Source organism: Filicampus tigris, chromosome 13 (assembly GCF_054856515.1).
Source record: "Filicampus tigris isolate MCC_2025a chromosome 13, RoL_Ftig_1.0, whole genome shotgun sequence".
Taxonomy (NCBI): Eukaryota; Metazoa; Chordata; class Actinopteri; order Syngnathiformes; family Syngnathidae; genus Filicampus; species Filicampus tigris.
Window position 1 is genome coordinate 1,725,388 of NC_141229.1, and position 18,514 is coordinate 1,743,901.

At 41.1% G+C, this 18,514-nt stretch overlaps 3 protein-coding genes across 12 annotated transcripts in view; all 3 read left to right on the plus strand.

The window, feature by feature from the left end:
• LOC147137068 (kinesin light chain 1) overlaps nucleotides 1-7,090 on the plus strand; it is a 29,010-nt gene extending 21,920 nt beyond the window's left edge. For all 4 annotated transcript variants that reach the window (XM_086050068.1, XM_086050066.1, XM_086050063.1 and 1 more), the window contains 3 exons: nucleotides 1,642-1,781; nucleotides 3,191-3,263; nucleotides 5,242-7,090. In XM_086050068.1, the coding sequence (XP_085906194.1) occupies nucleotides 1,642-1,781; nucleotides 3,191-3,263; nucleotides 5,242-5,307 (279 nt within the window). In that variant the 3' untranslated portion in view covers nucleotides 5,308-7,090. The remainder of the gene's footprint in view (nucleotides 1-1,641; nucleotides 1,782-3,190; nucleotides 3,264-5,241) is intronic.
• Nucleotides 7,091-7,621: 531 nt separating this feature from the next.
• zfyve21 (zinc finger, FYVE domain containing 21) lies at nucleotides 7,622-14,780 on the plus strand. Of its 3 annotated transcripts, XM_086050074.1 has the most exons (8): nucleotides 7,634-8,117; nucleotides 9,594-9,644; nucleotides 9,731-9,899; nucleotides 10,299-10,374; nucleotides 11,019-11,110; nucleotides 11,551-11,607; nucleotides 12,686-12,825; nucleotides 12,909-14,780. In XM_086050074.1, exons 1-8 carry the CDS (start codon nucleotides 7,992-7,994, stop codon nucleotides 12,945-12,947), a joined length of 750 nt encoding a protein of 249 aa, XP_085906200.1. In that variant the 5' UTR covers nucleotides 7,634-7,991; the 3' UTR covers nucleotides 12,948-14,780. The 3 variants fall into 3 exon arrangements, with proteins under 3 accessions (XP_085906201.1, XP_085906200.1, XP_085906202.1); XM_086050075.1 differs by lacking the exon at nucleotides 9,594-9,644 and having other exon boundaries at nucleotides 7,622-8,117; XM_086050076.1 differs by lacking the exon at nucleotides 11,551-11,607 and having other exon boundaries at nucleotides 7,643-8,117.
• Nucleotides 14,781-15,795: 1,015 nt separating this feature from the next.
• brf1a (BRF1 general transcription factor IIIB subunit a) overlaps nucleotides 15,796-18,514 on the plus strand; it is a 37,805-nt gene continuing 35,086 nt past the window's right edge. For 2 of the 5 annotated variants that reach the window (XM_086048999.1, XM_086049002.1), the window contains exons 1-2: nucleotides 16,069-16,268; nucleotides 17,365-17,570. In XM_086048999.1, coding sequence (XP_085905125.1) covers nucleotides 17,390-17,570 — 181 coding nt within the window. In that variant the 5' untranslated portion in view covers nucleotides 16,069-16,268; nucleotides 17,365-17,389. The other 3 variants (XM_086049000.1, XM_086049001.1, XM_086048998.1) reach the window with 3 other exon arrangements.

Consider the following 18,514-nt stretch of genomic DNA (forward strand, 5'->3'; position numbering starts at 1 on the left):
TCAAATGCCCACTTAGTGATTGAGGGCTCATTCCCGACTCAATTGCTGCGTTGGGATTTTTAGAGGAACTTTCCACGTTCTCGTTGGTTAGGGAAGAAATTTCCAACTCAGCTGTAAAGTCCCCTCGTATGTTGTTGTTGTTCTTCTTCTTCTTCTATTATTAATCTTCTCCTGCTTGTGCTGGCGTGTATGTGTGCATCTTTCTTAACTTCCAATAAAACTTGAACTCATCGCTGACGGCAACTTTGTGTGTGACGCTTCTTCTTCTTCTTCTTCTTCTTCTTCTGCTGCTGCTGCCATCATCACTTCAAACATGAATTTAGATTTGTCCGTCAAAGTCAGACGGAGACAGCGATAGACATTCAGTCATCCTATTGATTATTCAGGGCCTGACCGTTTTGTTTTTTAGGCTGATGCTGATTCCGATATTTGGCCGATTAAAATTCTGATAATCGATGAATTGGCCAATTCGTTGAAAAACTATCCAAAGTATAAAATAACTTTTAGTTTGGTCCTGCAGCACTTCAAACAAAGATGTGAATCAATAAGGTAGTTCTTTAATATTTGTTTTAACATTACAACAGATGAAAATTTGGCACAAATCAGATGACTTCTTTCTTTTCTCTTTTTTTTGGGGGGGGGATGTTTTTTTTAGGGGTGGTGATTTTTGAATGTCATTATCTTTGCCTTATGGTGTAATGTGTAAAAAAAATTTTTTTACGGTTTCTAAAAGCGCAAATATCGGCCTATTAAATCAGCCAGCCGATGAATCGTTCGGGCCCTAGTATTGATGACTTTGATGTCGATGAGCTTTCTTGGAACGAAAGCCTGACGCTTGGTTTGAAATCACTTGGACACGTTTGATGACCACATGAAGGATGTGACGAAAAAGAAACGAGACCCGCCCATCCGGGCGTTCGGCTCGCTGGTGCGGTGGTTCGTTTTGTGTTGCACACGCAACTATCCCTTTTTGTGGGTGGAAAGCCAGACTCACATTTTTTCCCAGCCACTCCCTCACTTCTTTTTTTTTTTCATGGCAATTATAATGCAAATTCACCTAGACACTGATTCTTTTTTTTTTTTTATGGGGGGGCTGTTACATTTTCTCAAAAACTCCCAATTTTGCAAATTTTGGCATCTGATTCACAGTTTTTTGGTTGTTTTTTTTTTTTTAGACCCAATCCCCCGTTCATTTGTTTTTCTCTAAAGGGTTTTTCTTTTTCATGGCAATTATAATATAATATAATTCACTTTTTTTGGGGCAGAATTTGTTTCGTAAAGCAAGTCTAGATGAGGACTAGCATGTCAGGCGCCAACGGGATTAAGCTAGCATAACGAGTACCGCTGTGAGTGGAAAACAATTGGCGAGTGGCACTACCATCGGCTTGGTCTTGTTTCTTTCTTGTCACCCCTCTGCTCCTTTCATTAGGTACGCCACCCGATGCAAAAAGTGACAAATTTGATCCCTCCAAAGAAAATAATACCGATTTTTGATTGACACTCACTGACATATGACATCATCGGCAGCCAATGAAAGTGAACCTTAACTTTTCCTTTCAAAACTGTAACGTGTTCCTAACGTTGTGTCCGGCGGGCGGCGTTGTCTCACCCCCTCCACCCCCCCCCACCCCCCCCAACCAGGACGGCTCAGGCGCTTTGAAGCGCAGCGGCTCCTTCAGCAAACTGCGAGCGTCGCTCCGCCGCAGCAGCGAGAAGTTGGTGCGCAAGCTGAAAGGCGGCACAGGCGGCGGCACCACGGGCGGCGAGCCCAAAAAGCCCGGGTAACTATCCCCCAAAATGTAGCCCACCCACCTGCTCTCTGACACCAGGAGGGGCTCGCTGGACCTCCAGGCCTGCGGGGGGCGCCCGCTGCACTAACCAAAAGCTAAAAAGTTCTTGAACAGGAAGTCATGTTTTCATGACGGCCCTTAGAAAAGAAAAGAACGGGACAAATATGCAGCTGCTGTCGTGCCAAACTGCACAAGATCTGCTTTTAGGTGGTTTTTTTTTTTTTGTTTGTTTTTCTTTCTTTCTTTCTTTTTTGGTCCACTAATATTTATTGCATCTGGTGGCTTCCTGTGGGCTTTTATTTTTACTTTGTCTGGTTTTGTTTTGAAAAGGAACACGCTGTGGTTGCTGCATGGCTCGTTTTGTTCTTTGCATTATGTTTTTTTTATTTTTATTTTTTTTTATTATTATTATTTAAGAATAAATGGCACTTGAATGTGGATCCGCATGTGCTCTCTGGTCTGGTTTCACTTCCTGCTTCCTTTCTTGTTGGTGGAAGGTTGATGACATCACGATGATGAAGATGATGATGATGATGATGAAGAGGTCACAACCTTTATCATGATTCTGACTTTTTTTCCATCGCGATAACGATGGTTTTCATTCAAATTTCCAAACTTTTTCATGAAATTAGGATGTGTGTAAAATTATGACTTTCATTTTCATTAAAAAAAAAAGAAGACTTTTCCTATAGGATTTTCTTTTCCGCTTAAAATCATATATTTTTCCTGTTCTTATTTTTCTCGTAATATTGTGATTTTTCATTTGAAATTTCAACTTATTTCATGCGGAATTAAAACTTTGTACGATTACGACTACATATAATTATGACTTCTCACTAAATTGAGACTTCTCATGAAATTCTGACTTTTTCAAACAAAATTGGGACTCATGAATAATTGAAACGTTTATGTTTTTATTTCCCCACCTAAAATTATGATGTTTGCCAAAAATGTTTTTTTTTTTGTACAATTGTTTTTCCAATTTCCAATTTTTCATGGATGATTGAAACATGCTTTTCTTATAATTACGACTTTCAATTTTTCCATGTAGTAGCGACTTTGTGACTTTTTTTTCCCACGTAAAATGAAAGCCTTTCTTGGAAAATGACGGCCATTATAAAAACAGAACTATTCTTGTAAAATGATGGCCTTTCTACGTCACGATGACGTCACTGCCTTCATCATCATCATCGTCGTCGTCACTCGCAAGATGCGACACGACACTTGAATGTAATAGCGTGTTTGACTGCCACTCCCCCCTACCCCCCCCCCCCCCCCCACGCCACTAACAGAGTGTGATTAACCGAGAGACGCGTGTTCTCCCCTCACCCCTATAACCTCCCCCCCCCCCACCATCCCCTCCCCCGCATGACGCCACGCCCGGCCGGGTGTGGGCGCAGCTTGAAACGAGCCAGCTCGCTCGGCGTTCTGAACGTGAGCCAGGAGGTGACGCCAAGTGAGCCCAACTACCAAGTAAGCACTACATACGCTCAATGAAAAATTAGCCCCCCCATGATGTAATTTTTTCTAAATAACCACTCTTTTTTGTCAAATAAAAAAACATTTTATTGTAAAAGTTTGCCCTCACAGGAATATTTTTTTTTCGTAAGACTGAGTTTTCGCTGTAAACGGAAGCGCCGTGTAATTGTTTATGTTATGTTTTTCTCGTGAAACCACAACTTTTCTCGTGAAACCACAACTTTTTTAGATGTAACATCAAGACTTTTTACAGGTAAAATTAAAATTCCTTAAACTTAACCTTTCTCTTGAAACAGACTTTTTTCAATGACTTCTCAATTTAAATTATAAAATTCTCGTAAAGGCACATCCTTTTAAATATGTAAATATTCACATTTTTATGTAAAATTCAGGCATTTAAAATGAAAACTTTCCATTTAAAATTAAGACTTCATGTATAATTAAAAAAAAAAACTGAATTGTTTTTTTCCCTCATAAAATTATGAATAAAGTATGGTGAGAAAATGTATGCACTTTGAATTATGATTCAAATCAAATCTCAAGGTGACGAGGTGAAATTATGACATTTTTTTTCATTTCACTTTCTAAATTAAAACTCATAAAGTCTTTCTTTTTTTTTTTTTACAAATTCACGTAAAATTATCTTTTTTTTTTTCCTGAAAAATGTGAACAATTTTCCCCTATTATGCTTTTTTTTTCTGGTACAATTCTCAGTAGGTGATCTCATGTCAAATTACAACAAATTGCACAATTTAAAACTAAAATGTTTTTTTTGCGTGATCCTAAAGGAGGACTATGCTGTCCCTCAGCTTGAAAGCTTGAAAACAGCATGTTGCCATCCAACTAACATGTTTTAACGTGGAAGAAGAGTTGATTTTTGAATGATCTCATGTTTAATTTAACAGACCGCAGTTCTTCCTTTCCCCCCCAAAAATATTGGTTGGTCAATTGTAAAATGTGCTGTACGTTCCTTTGATTTTATTTTGACACACAATCCCACAGTGAAATGTGTTTTTTGACAGACTATGATCAAGCTAATGTTAGCATCCGGCTAGCTACAGTCAGGCTTTTTTTTTGGGTCAAACATTTCTTGGTGACATCACAGACATGTTTTTGTTACAAAACCTAGAAGGGTTTTTTTTTAATTACAATTTGTCATTTTAAAGTATGTGCTTTGATGAAGCTAACTTGAGCAACTAGCTGAGATTGTGACATTTGTCATTAAATGAGCGACTGACAACGAGAGTGGGCTAACTCTGTTTTTGTCATTTTGCAGAAGACTTTTAATGTTTTGGGGCGAATTTGTGGGATTCGAACACTGGATGTCAGATTTTTGAAATGTTGCCTAATTTTATGAATTTGGACTTGGATCCTATTGCTTGCACTTTTATCCACAACTGAGGTGCTGTTGTGGCCTGTGTTGCAACACTCCGTGTGGCCCCTCAATTTAAATGATTTTTTTTCAAAAATGTTTTTTGTGGGGGAAATTGTAAATATATTTCCTCTACTATAGTAGGACATTTGCATTTGGGCATCTTGGGCATTTTTTTTGCTTTATTTTCATACATTTTGGTTTGTTGGGGGGGCGGGGCACCCCTGTTTTTCACGGAAGACACATATTGGAGATTTGTATGCATTTTTAAGAATTCTTTGGGTTTCCCCCCAAAAAAATATACCGGTAACCACCCTGGTGTTGCACGTGAGTGCAAATTTTATTCAAGATAAAAATGGATGTTGATTGTTGATAACGTTTTTTTTTTTTTTTTTTTGTGGACCACCTGAGCTAGCCCACTCTAGTTCTCAGTCACTCGAGCGTCCCTTGATTTTTGTTGTTGTTTTCCAGCTTTTCACTGATGGTGGCATGATTTTTGACTTTGCAAACTTTTAAAGTCTGTATTCGTCAACGGCAGTGAATGAGTTCAAAGATGTTTTGACCCGTTGGAGTAACTGCTCTGTTTTTGGGTCCATCCAGGAACCAAATCATCGTCTGAGGAAGAGTCGCGACCTGAGCGCCAGCCACACCGACCTGGCGCGTTGACGCTCTCCACCACGGCGCGCTTCGTCACGCGCCGCTTAACTACTACTTGTAAATACGACTTTTCACACTTGGAGTTCCAAGCTTGCTGGTGGGCGCAACATGGCTGCTGTAGCTCCTTAAGCTATTTTCTGTGTCACTCTTGTAGTCTTTCACATCACACTCAACATCTTACTAGTCCAGCGTGACTGGGTGGAAAACACTTGATTAAAAAAAAAAAAAAATGGGGGTGCAGGCTATTTGCAATGACGATTGTTGGCCAACGGGGCACATGAAGGCGACAGGCTTACTCGAGTCGTCATTTCGCGCACTGACATGTTACTTTCCAGGAGAAAAGTCATTTACAAAAATAAATACATAACCAGGAAAAAATGTGAAATTATGTGGGGGGGGGGGAAAAAATCCTAACCCACTGGAGGAGTTGTCATTTTTAGACTCAAAATTACAACAGCCAGCACTAAAAAGTACAAATATTGCAACAAAAAGGTTTAACCAAGTAGTTCAAATGTTACATGAATAAAAGTTTGAGTTTTACAAGGGGGGCGGGACATCATTTAAAACTCCAAATTACAACAGCCATCATGAAAACGTCGGAATATTACGATAAAAATGTTGTAAGTTTACCTGTAAAAATATTTCTGTGTTTTACATTTGAATTTTACAAAATTACAAAAAGATGTTGAGCCACCTCAATAAAGTTTGTATTTTTACAAGAAAAATTTGCAATTTTGTGAAAAAAAAATATTTTAACAATATTTTCAAGAATCTTAATGTATATGACCCAAATAGTTTACTTTTTTCGTAAAACTTGTAATTTTACAACTCAAAATAACAACACCCAGAAAGAAAATATTTCAAGAAAAAGGTTGTAGTTATACATGGAAAAAGTCTCAAGTATACTCACAGCAAAAAAATTAATTTTATGGCACAAAGATGCAATTTTACTTGATAAAATGCTGAAAGGTAATATGAAAAGTTTAATTTTACAGAAAATGTGTAAAAAAAAAAAAAAAGTAATTTTACAAGAAAAATGTAATTTTATGTTGAAAAATATCACATGATAAAAGTCGCAATATGAAGTGTATAATGTGGGAATTTCTTACATGAAAAATTCCATATTTTTACATGGAATTTTACCTGAAAAATACAGTAATTGAATTTTGTGATTTTCTTTGTGTGTGTGCCTTTAGCAAGTGCACTTGTAATTCCAGTGCGCAACTGGACTTGATGTAGTGAAACCGCTTTGATTGTGTACATGCAACAACACACGTGTGACCAAAAGATTAGCTAAGACTTTTTGCAGGAATGTCTTTTTTTTCCTCATTGTTATTATGATTTTGCTACTTTTGCAGGGTTGTGCAATAAGGCTGATGTTGCTTGTTTGTCTGCTGTTCATGTGCCCAAATGTGGCTGAATGCTGCCGTTGGCCGCACTTGCTGTCGTTTTCCAAACCAAACATTCGAATGACGCACGATTTGTGAGGTTCAAGCGACTGTTGATTGGTCTTTTTTTGGTGGGGCGGGGCGGGGCGGGGGGGGGGGGGCGTCGTTGCACTGACAAACAACCGATAGCAGCGGCAGGCGCACAGTGATGATGTCATGAATGTATTGACACGGGCAGGAATTCCATCCATGTTTGAAAGCGGACACACACGCAAAACGGTTTGAATGTGGCAAAACTACAACGTGTGAGTGGCAACGAGTTTGTGCAAAATCTGAAAAACCTGATGATGCAGTGAGTCACGATGAAGAATAAAACAGTGGTCTGCTTTGTTGTCGAGTTGTAATATGGCTGCTTTCATTGGTTTCCTCAGCGCCATCTGCTGCACGTTAGGAGTTACCCCGTTACAAAAAATAAACTGCGCTTATTTTTATGCAGTGTTTCAAAAGCAAAAAAACACCATCTTTGTTGTTTTTCTTCTTTTTTAAACTGGTAAAACCAGTATTGTGTTTTTATTTACTGATAGTTTTTTTATGCTAATGTCATTTTGTTATCTCGAAAAAATTGCAAATTTGCAAACATCTCCCATGGGCATTTCTTCTTTAAGTTCCACCAATCCTCCTTGTGGACCGTTACCTTTTTTCATGGCCATTGCATATATCTTAAAAAACAAACAAACATTTTTGACAGTGTGCCCAATTCCCCCAGTGCAGTCCTGTGTATTTTTATGGCATCGTAGTTATCGTTTAAAAATGCACTTCAAGAAAAAAAATCCCCGATATATCTTTTTTCTCAACAGCTAACACGCTTGCTTTGTGTGTTCAACGGATCATCCATCTACTAATGCTGCACGTGTAATCGTTTTCTTTCTTTGTTTTTACTTTTTTTTAATGACGTCTATCATCTAAAAAGAAAAGAAGAAAGCACAAATGTAGACAATTTGCCCAGGATTTGCACCAAAGCGATTTATCGTCACCTTGGCAACGGTGCGAACAACACACAAACGGAAACGAGCACAAATCGTAACGTTTTTTGCGGGGAAACGCAAAAAGTTTGCAAACGTGTCGACTGGGCGCGGCGGCCCCCAAAAAGCAAAACAGCGCACTTACAGCGCTTTAAACCACGTGATCTGATCCGCGTGCCGTAATTGGTCGGGCTGCCTGCCAATCCGGCGGGCGGAGGGCGTGTCCGCAATCACTAGCAGTCTTCCACAGAAGCCAAAAGACGAAGAGGAGAGCGCCGAAAGAATGTCTTCGGTCCCCGACGGTAAAAAGCTGGTCCGTAGCCCGAGCGGCCTCCGCATGGTGGCTGAGAACGGAGCCTTCAACAGTCCCTTCTGCCTGGACGAACCCAGATGGGTTCCCGACAAAGAAGTGAGCCTAAATTCACGGCTTTTTTTTTTTTTTACCCTACCATGAAGCTACTGTAAGACAATGTAGCATGTATTAGACTGCGCGTTTCCGTTGAGACCTTTCAAAGTAAAACGGACTCGTTTGCGCTATATACGAAAAAAACATCAACATGCAATTAAAACTGATAAATACTTTAGTCGCTTCTAGGATTTAATACTAATATAATTTGTTGTATAAGCAAAGTCACTGAAGGAGTTTTGTGGCGGTTAAAGTGTAACTCTTATTTTGAATTGTGTGACAAACATCCTTCGTGTGCCTGTGTGAAATTCTTGGAATTTGATGGGAGTTGAGCGCCAGCAGGCTAAGCTAACAAACTAAAATAAAAGCTTTTTTGTTTACGAAACTTTTTTTTTGTTTTTTTGCACGAGGCCGCCTTTTAACATTGTGTGTGGTTCGAATGACAAAGACGAGCTTGTTTGATGTGACGTAAAAGCTTTGTTTGTTTTGGCACAGCTTCTGCAGTTTTTGTTACACACTTTAAAGACAAACACGCCATAAAGTGACAGTCAAATTAATCATTTTCAGATTTATTTTTTATTTTTTTTTTTAAACAAACGCTCACTGTCCTTCACCGTGACTTCCCGCATTGAGTTTGCGTGTGCAACGAGGGACTCCCCCCGTATGTCCAAATTGGAACTAAGCTTTGATTTTCAACCAGTATTCATCCAAAAGAATCATTCAAAGAAAGTGCATTTTCACTTTGCACATTACTGCACTTAAATGATGAACTGGCTAATCTCAGTGGCTCAATTTGGTGAAAAAAATAAAAGAAATTCAGCACATGACACCTAGAGCCAATGATGTTCATGGGGTGCCGGAATTGGCACGACTGGGCCAAACTGCTCCATTAGATGACTGCATGAGCCAGAGTAGTTTTTATTTAACATCTTAATTCTTAAACGGAATTGTTTGTGAAACAAAAATAATGCGTCAACACTTGCAATTTGTATTTGAGACTTTAATTCGGAAACAGAATTAATTATTCATGAACTAAGAGAGTGCATGAACACAGGTCATTTTGGGGGGAGAAATTAGTTTGTCAATTAAATTTTAAGTCAACTGAAGTGTTCCTGAACAAAAAATAGCATGTGACCTGAAGAGTTTAATGGAATTATTCGTAAAATTGTTTGCAAACCAAACAATAAGTACTTGAAGCAAAGTCATTTTTCTTTGAAGATTTAGTTTATCAACCAAATTGTTCTTCAACCCAATTGTCATAGTGAATTGAGGTGATTTATTCATAAATAGTGGGTGAATTGAGGTGATTTGTATTTTGTCAACCCGATTCTTGGATGAACCAATTTGTACTGTGGCATTTCTGAACTAAGGTTTTCCACTGTATACTTCTAAAAATGCTTATCTGTGATATAGCGGTGCTGAACTGTGACTTTTCACTTTTGTCAGCATGCTGTGTAACCACTTCCTGTTTTCCCTCAGTGTCAAAAATGTATGCAGTGCGAGACCAAGTTTGACTTCATCAAGCGCAAGGTCGCTATGATTTAAACGTTTGTGTTGTCTTTGCCACGTCGGCAAACGTTTTTCAGCCTAACTAGAAGGTCTGTTTGCCCGCGCAGCACCACTGCCGGCGTTGCGGCCGCTGCTTCTGCGACAAGTGCTGCAGCAAGAAGGTGGCGCTGCCCCGCATGAGCTTCGTGGACCCGGTCAGGCAGTGCTCCCAGTGCAGCCTGCTGTCGCAAAAGGAGAGCGACTTCTACGACAAGCAGATCAAAGTGCTCGTGGCAGGTGAGCGTCGCGGGCGCTAGCTAGCGCCAAGTGAAACACTGCCCTCCCTCTGCTGTCTACGGAGAATTTTATTCTTGTTGACCACGGCAGCTAAAAGTGGGTCTTTCAAACTGAACATTGGTTTCCAGTTGATATGCTGGATTTTTTTGATTTTTTTGACCACATTGTCAGGACAAGGTGCCCTTCATATCGTGAAAGTATCGTGCCGCGAGATTTTGATTTTGTCGCATCCCTATGTGACATCAAATAATTTTTTTTTTTGGAATATTTGTGTTTTGATTGAGAAAAGTAAAAGCACGTAGCACGCTTGTCCCGGACGGGACGGACGTTTTTGGATCCAATGAAAACTGTCGGATTTAACAATGTTAAAAAAAAAAAATGTTTGTGTGAACTGTCCAGGAAGTCCCTTCCTGGTCACTCTGGGAACGTCCGACAAGTGTGCATCCATGACCTCCCGCCTCTCCAACAACCACAGGTGACCAATTTTATTAAAGAGCAAAAAAATAAAGAATTCAATATCCCCCACATTATTCTGCACCAAAACTGTGTTTTGCTATTCTGCTTGTCCCACGTTTTTCAACTGATATAAACTATCACATGGTGACAACATTTAGTTCATTAGGGCTTGGTTGTTTTTTTTTTCTCAAAAACGTGAGTACAATTCCACATTTTCCACAAGAAAATATGCTTAAAGTGGAAATGGGTTTTGGGGCTTTGTCGTTTAGTTTTTTTTCCAAAATTCCCCTATGTAATTCATGTGTTCTTTTTTTTTTTTTTTTTTTAAACATTCTCAAATAAATGCGGGCAGTTGACATTTAAAACTGTTCCAATTTTAAAAAAATTCATCAAGCTCTTTCAATAACAGAGTTTTCCGAATTCCACATTTTGAAATTCCCTCAATCAACTAAAGCCTGAGAATATTTTTGAACTTTACAAGTAAATCAACAGTCATTACGTCATGAAATGGGAAGCCAAGCGCTTGTGCGGTTCCTGCTGGTGTGCACACTTTGGCCACCGGGGTAGTGTGAGACGCACGAACGCTCACGACGACTTCGGAATATTTGTGGCGGAGGACAAAGAATGTATGCCTGCTAACATGCTACACGCTCAACTTGTCAGGTACTTATTCCTGGATGGCGAAAACAACTTTGAGGTGGAGTTGGCGCGCATCATCAGCATACAGGTCCTGACAGACACGAGCAACCCCACAGGTGAGTGACGGCAGCTCCTTTTACCCGCTTTGGTGTGTGTCGCTGACGTGGAGTCTGCGGCGCTGCCCCGCGTTCTGTGTGGAAAGCCAAATGTCGGGTCTGCGGCTCCGCGCTCGCAAGACTTTGGCGAGCGGTGTTTTTATTTTTTTTTGTGGCTTTCGGCTTGTCGCGACTGCCGCCTTGGGAAAACCCGTCGTTTGTGTCATTGCGTTCGCCGGGCGTCTCGCTGACGCGCGCCACGCCCGCGTTTGCCCGCGCGGGGCGTCGGCTCATTTGTCACGTAGGCCGCGTGAGCTTTCGCTTCATGTCATTGTGCAAAACGGTCGCTCCCGAAGCATTGGAATTGTGAAGTCAAGCGAGCAGCGCGTTGAGCTTTTGCGCCGCTTCTCTTTTCTGCTGCTGTTGACGGGTCGGGTCTGGTTTGTCTTTCTTGCTGTCAGAGATTGATTCGGACGCTGGCGGCAGCCTGTTGGACTCCGGTGGGTGCGCCTGCGAAGGTTAGCGCCGCTCGTCGTCCGTGCTTGCGACCGCGTCGGACTTCACGTTTGAGCTGCCACGTGTTTTGACTTCCAAAGAACTTTGGGACCCAAAACAAAATGGCGTTGGCGTGAATGCTAAATGCACTTGTTAGATTTTTAATGCATGTGTGTGTGTGTGTGTGAAGTTTAAAAAAAAAAAAATTTCCCCAATGTTCCGTTTGAATGTCTTTGTGGCAGGGGTGCATTTGAAGTCCTGTCTAGCATTAATGCTAAGACTAATGCTAAAAACATGCATGAATCATGGTGCCTTTTTGTTTTGAAATGCATGAGCGTCTCATCACTTTCAAGATCTTTGCGGTAACGTTGACTTTTGTCGTTTTCCTTCTCTTCTGTCCGATGTTAGCATTCATGCTAATGCTGTCCTCGTGTCTGTTGCTTTGTTTTATTTTGGGGTTTTATTTGTCCTTTTTGCTTTCTGTCCACTGTTAGCATTAACACTAATGTTAGCGTTAATAGTAGCTATGAACATGGGTAGTTATAACATGGCCCTTTTGACCTTGACGCTAAGCTAGGGGGCGCAAAGGCGTCAGCGCTTTCCATGTGTGTGAACGGCAAGTAAATCATGACAAGAGAACTATGAATAACATTTTACATATAAATAAAAGTGGGTTTTTTTGGGGTTTTTTTTTTATTTTTTTTTGTTTTTATTCAATGTTCTTAGCATTGACAAAGAAGTAAACCTCAAAAATTGGTTTTGTAACCAACTGACCTTTTGTTACTTTGGAAAGGGGAGTTGCCGCTCGCCACATATAGGCGCGCCTGTTAGCTGGGCTGCTACAGCGCGCTGGTCTAGCTAGTGCTCTCATCTGCGGCCGTAATGCTAAAGCTAATGCCCGCCTGTTCGTCAACAAGATCACTGTCACGCCTTGTACAGGGTTAGCATGAATGCTAATGCTAAAATTGTTGTGTTTGTTTTTGAACATGTATCATGATCTTTGTGATGTCATCAATCGTCACTTACTGTGTCTTGTGAGCATCAATGCTGATGCTAATTGTGTATTTCTGCCGGCGCGTGTGCGCGCGCGCGCGTGCACAGGCACGTCTCCGCGTGCAATCGGCATGCTAGTCAAGTACAAGCCGGCGGGCTCGCAGGAAGTTGAGCTGCTGCGACTGGACGCCGCCTCCAGCGAAGAAGAGAAGAAGGCGGCCGAGTTGTGGCTGCTGGCCATGCACAAGGTCCGACAACCGCATCCCATCGTGTCCCCGACTGCTGGCTTTCGCCTCTCAATCCCGTTACGACCGCTTGTTGTTGTTTGCAGGCGGCCAAGCTGCTCTACGAGTCTCGGGAACACCAGTGAGTCTTCGTACGGGGACCCAACGTCGCCAGTGGAAACCGGTCGCCCAAAGAACCTTTTTCTCCTTCCTCAAAAGTTGCCGGCGTCTCCGGCCTCCGTTTTGTACTCGTCGTATTTACCTTTTTTTTTTTTTTTTTTTTTTTTTTCTCCCTCCTACTTCCGACGTCGGCCATCTTGTCCTGGTGTTTGTCGTACGAAGCTCAGCGGGTGGACGATGGCATCACGTACTGGACTGAAAGCGTGTTTGTGTGGTAGATGTGAAAGGCGTTGTGGGAAATGTAGTCCCGGAGGTGGTTGGATGTGCGTCTTTGTACTTATTACAGTGTTAGTCTTCCTCGCCTGTGTGCTGTGGACCACAGGGGTCTTAATCGCGCACCCTGACTTTGCAGTTTGGGAACAAAAACTTTTCAGAGAGGGATTGATGAAGCTGATGATGGTTTTGCCTCAGGCTACAATGTTACGAGTTTGAACGGTTCCGCGTTAGTTCAGACTAGAATGCGAGGAGCGGTGTTGGAGCCATTTCATACTTAAAAATGCGGGAGTCAACCCCAAAATTTTTTTTTTTTTTTTTTTTTTTAACAATATGTTCCCAGCAGGCCCACTAGTTGAAACACGGCATTCTGATTAATTTTGCGTTTGTGCAATACTAGTTGAGCAGCAAAATGCACTCGTTTTTAGCCATCTCTCGGGGCGGCCATTTTGTCTTCTGTCGACTGAAAATGACATCGCAACTGCTCACAATGACCAATCGCGGCTGACCTGTTTTCTGAATCTGAGCCGTGATCGTGATCACCAACATTCAACTCGACAACATGCATCACTATTCAAACGGTCTGATTAGAGTCTGAAAATTCCGATTGGCTAATTGCCTTCCCAGTTTCCACGCCCACTCGAATCACCAGCGATTCGTGCGCAGCCCCAAAAGTTGTTTTTTGTTCTTGTAATGGGAATGACTACCGGTATATAAAACGATGGATTATTAACAAAAACACAAAATGGGGCATCACACCGGCGGTGAGAACGTAACCTAAAAATGTCATTTTTTTGTCAAATATAAGTGAAACTGTTTTAGACTACATATACGGTGGACCTATTTCTTTTTTTTTTTTTTTTTTTTCATGTCTCATTGATTTTGGCTGTTTGCGGTTAGCGAGTAACAGGATCCACTGTGCATTGAACATTTTAAAATGCATCAAATAATTGGTTCATGACTTAAATATATTTTATTTTGATTAAGCTAAGAAACACATTTTATTGTTCAAATATTTTATGTAGTTTGTGTTTTCATGGTTATTGTCTGTCTAGCTGGTCTCCGAATGAGCTGCATGATCCATGTAACCCTTTTCCAAATCAAAAGTGGCCCGTGAGGATGAAAGTTTTGCCCTTCCCGTGTCCAGAGTGTTGGCAGTTTTGGGGGGTTGGCATATTAAAGGTTGGCCTTTTGGGGTCCTGGTCCCGCAGTGTCTTCTGAGAAGATGACGCACACGCATTGAAGACTTGACTTCCCCCTTTGGATTCTGTTTTCGTCTTTGGATTCTGTTTTTGTATGTATGAAGGACGTCTGCGAAGAGCACAAATCCAAACAGACGGAAGGACAACTCAACAACTTGGTTGAATCAAGTTTGGGTGACAAAATGTATTCAGCTAGTAACACTGCTGCTAAAAGTATTTTTCTATGCTCATTGCCTAAAAGTTGAACAGCTTCACTAAATAGTGTGAGTGAGTGTGTGTGTGTATGTGTTCTTTGTGTGCACTTGAAGGGTGCTGGTATTTGGTCGATTTGTAAGCCAGCATCTCATTGACAGCAAATGGAAATAAAAAGCATTTCCTACCGAACTCTTTCAATGAGCCATTACATATGCGCTCTTGTATGCATTCATTAAAAACAAAAAAAAAAGATTGAAATAACATTCTGGTCATGTATTCAAGTTGAGCGTGACGTGCCAGTACGCAAACATTTTCAAATTCATTTCTGGGATTCTCCAACACATTTGCCAAAATGTCTGTTTTAGTTGGTTTAAATGAAAATACACTGGTCAATTTTTGAAATGACCAATTTATATTGATAACATTTTGCAGGCAAATATGTAGGTTTTTTTTTTTTTAGGTAAAATCCTGAACATTAGCTAATTCAGTGTTTTCCTAAATTTTATCTTAACGCATTGACTGCCAAAGACAAATTTGTATTTTCACAGTCCAGCCATTCAATCCCAGGAATTTATATTTTTTCATTCTTTTTTCAAACGTTAGGGTAAAAGGGGGTCTGAAAGTGTGGATGATTAAATAATGTATGGTTGACCAAAAATAATTTTCTGAACACATTTTATATCGATTGAGTCAAATTTGCAAATATTTACAATGTAAACAGTTACACGTTTTTTATTTGTTCTGGGCGTTTTACTTTTTGAAGCAAATGTGCAAATATGTATTTAAAGAACTTGTCATGGTTGAACAATTTCCAACAATTTTATGTAATTGTAATATAGGCCTGTTTATGAAAAATGGCATTTTATACATTTATTTCCCATGAGCAATAAATTGAGGCAAACGTGGACATATTTATGACGTGATTGTCTCTATTCCATAAAATACCAAGTTTTATGTTTTGTGTCTACCAAAAATAAAATACGGATGCATGATGAAAATTTACGTCAACTGTCGGGGAGGCCAACATTTCTGATGTAATGCCGTGTAATTGAAAAGGTGCTTGTGAGACTAATTTGAGGTTCCGGGGCGGTCCACGCGTCAAGCGGAGTTCGCACGGGCACTTTGTAACACCAAAATGTCTGAAATCTCCCAAACTCCCTTGAAGAGGTTTTTGTTTGGAGCAGACCACTTAAATCCAACATGAACTGACTCGAGCACCCCTCCCCTCTGAGTTTAGTTGGTATCATCCTGGCACGCGCACGCACGCGCTTGTGTCAACTCGTGTTGACACAAAAAGTGTGGCTTGTTTTTTTTCTTTTTCTGACAATTTAACCAAATTCCTGTTCACTTCTACTTTGACCAAATAACCGCATACGCATAGAAAGACTCTCACCCCCCCGCACAACGTGTTTTGAGGGGAGGGGGCGGCGGGCACGCGCACGTCACTCCACGCCGGATTGCAGGTACGTAACGTGCACGCGCGGGCACATGTGTAGTGTCCACCGGCTTCAGCTAGCTTCCAGCACGCCACATTCCGAGTCCGAATAAAGTGTGTCTTCCTGGGACCGTTTAATATATTTGGTTTGGGTTTTTTTTTTGCGTGTCGCCGAAGTGACGCGTGGTCGGAGAGCGAGCAGCGGACGGCGGCGGTGCCACGTAGCTAGCCGGCTAAAAGAGGTGCGTCCACAATTGTCACTTTTCTCTACGGTCTTCCATGTCTGTGCTCCTAACCCCGCTTTAAACTCGATTTGAGTGCAACTTTAATTCATTGGAAAAGTCGCGTCGAAATGTCTTTGAATGCGCTGTCATGGGAAAGCCGAGGTGTAACGTTCGTGTCCCTGTGACGTCAGCACGTAGCGAGGAAACCCAAGTTTCAAAGCGTGCATCAATGAACGACGGCTAACAATTGAACGTTGGTTGGCTTTTATTTAGCGAGGCGCAGTAGTTCGAAAACTTGATTCCAAGCTTGATTCCTCCCCCCCAAAAAAAATCTTAACCCTCTAGCATCTAGCACCATTATGACCAAAATGAACAGACAGTGGCGTAGTCGGCCTAAGTGTTCATCAAATTCATTCGATATTGTAAGCCATCGTAACATTCTGTGCAGTTTGTACATTAACACTGCTTTCAAATATAGGGAAATACCAAATGGAGACAGATGAAATGCAAATGCATTGCAATAAATGAACTGTGCTTAGCTAGTGATGCTTTTGTGCGCCACACTTTGGGAATCTCTGAATTCTTGGACGTTTTTGTCTTTTCTTGATGCACATTGAACTTTGCATGATTATGAGTTTTTTTGTAGTTTTTCCTTGATCAGAGGATGTCGTAAATATGTTGTCGGCTATGGGCATGTGAAGCCCTTTGAGACTTTCCTGTGATTAAGGGCTATCGAAATAAATTTGACTTGACTTCATGTGTATTTATTTTCTCAACTCGAATGACAAATGACAAAGCATTCTTAACTGTCGTCTTACCACTGTTAATCATACAAGGTAAAACCAATAAAATGGGCAACACGCTTAGTCCACTTGACTTTTTGCTGGTTCTGTTCACCGTTCTTGTTGAGGCTACTCCTCAAGTATCACCAGAGAGGCCAAAGAAAAAGCGAATCTTCCTCGGACACTCGCTGAACTGCACTCTCATGAGCGACAACTTGTTTTTGCTGAACATGCCTGTCACTTTGCAGCCTTAGTGAAGTTGACGTATTTATTTTTGGGATAATTCATAAAAAAAAAACAAAAAAAAACATGAATATCCTTATTGTGTTCAGCGTGAAGGGTGCGAGAGCGGCCGAGATGAGCCGGACGTGCAAGAACTGCGGTAGTTCGGACGTGGACGTGGACCATGCGCGCGGAGACGCCGTCTGCATGGCCTGCGGGTCCGTGCTGGAGGACAACATCATCGTCTCCGAGGTGGAGTTCGTCGAGTCGGGAGGAGGAGGCTCGCTCGCCGTCGGGCAGTTTGTCTCCTCGGAAGGTCAGAAACCCGAAAGGAAAAAAAACACAAAAAACAAACATCAGAATGGACGTTCATAACACGAAAAAGCAGAACATGGTGTCAGATGAAGTCATCTTGGCATTTGCCGACGTCACATATTCGTCGTATAACCTTCCAAGAGACCAAAATTTGAGTTCTAGAACATAAACAGTTTAAAAAAAAGTTGTAGATCTTATTTTGTTTGAGGATGAATGAAAGGTCGTAGAAGAAAAACGGGTGATATTCTCGCAGGGAAAAACGGGGAAAAATATAGAATATATAAACATAAGGCATTCTAATACATAAATCAAAACTTCTAGGGGATAACCACAAGATATTGAAGAGCTTTGTTTATTTTTAGAGGATAACGGCTGACCTGTTTTCTGAATCTGAGCCGCGATTGGTCCTTGTGAGCAGTTGTGATGTCATTTTCAGGCGACAGAAGACAAAATGGCCGCCCCCACAGATGGCTAAAAACCAGTGGATTAACACTTCTTCCACAAACGCAATACTTATCAGAATGCCCCGTTTCAACTAGTGGGCTTCCATAGAACATATTCTTGAAAGAAAAAAAATGTTTGCGTTGACTTCCCCGTTAAAGGCAAAACATGAGGTTTGAAGAGACGGACAGAAATGCAAAAGTTGTCAAAAATAAACGTGAAGGGAAACGCAACAAATTCTCGAAGGTAAACATGAAAAGTTCCAGGAAACGATCACTCAAAGTTCCTAAAGATAAACTTGTACGATGTAGAAGACAAAGTACAACACTTGAGATGTTGTAAAAAAATAAGAATGAGAAGTTCTTCAGAGTAACACGAAAGAATCGCTCACCACTGGCTTTGTCAGAAAAGTAGTTCTTGAACAACCTCGGACTTTTGCTGATCTCCTCCGATGCTTTCCGGAACAGCGAAAGCGGAGATTTTCTCGAAATTGAACACACATTT

Excerpts from the sequence above, each read along its gene's own strand:
- zfyve21 (XM_086050074.1), top strand. The coding sequence starts at position 7,992 with ATGTCTTCGGTCCCCGACGGTAAAAAGCTGGTCCGTAGCCCGAGCGGC. Across the intron at positions 8,118-9,593 it reads GATGGGTTCCCGACAAAGAA|TGTCAAAAATGTATGCAGTG; the intron begins GTGAGCCTAAAT and ends GTTTTCCCTCAG. Across the intron at positions 11,111-11,550 it reads AGACACGAGCAACCCCACAG|AGATTGATTCGGACGCTGGC; the intron begins GTGAGTGACGGC and ends TCTTGCTGTCAG.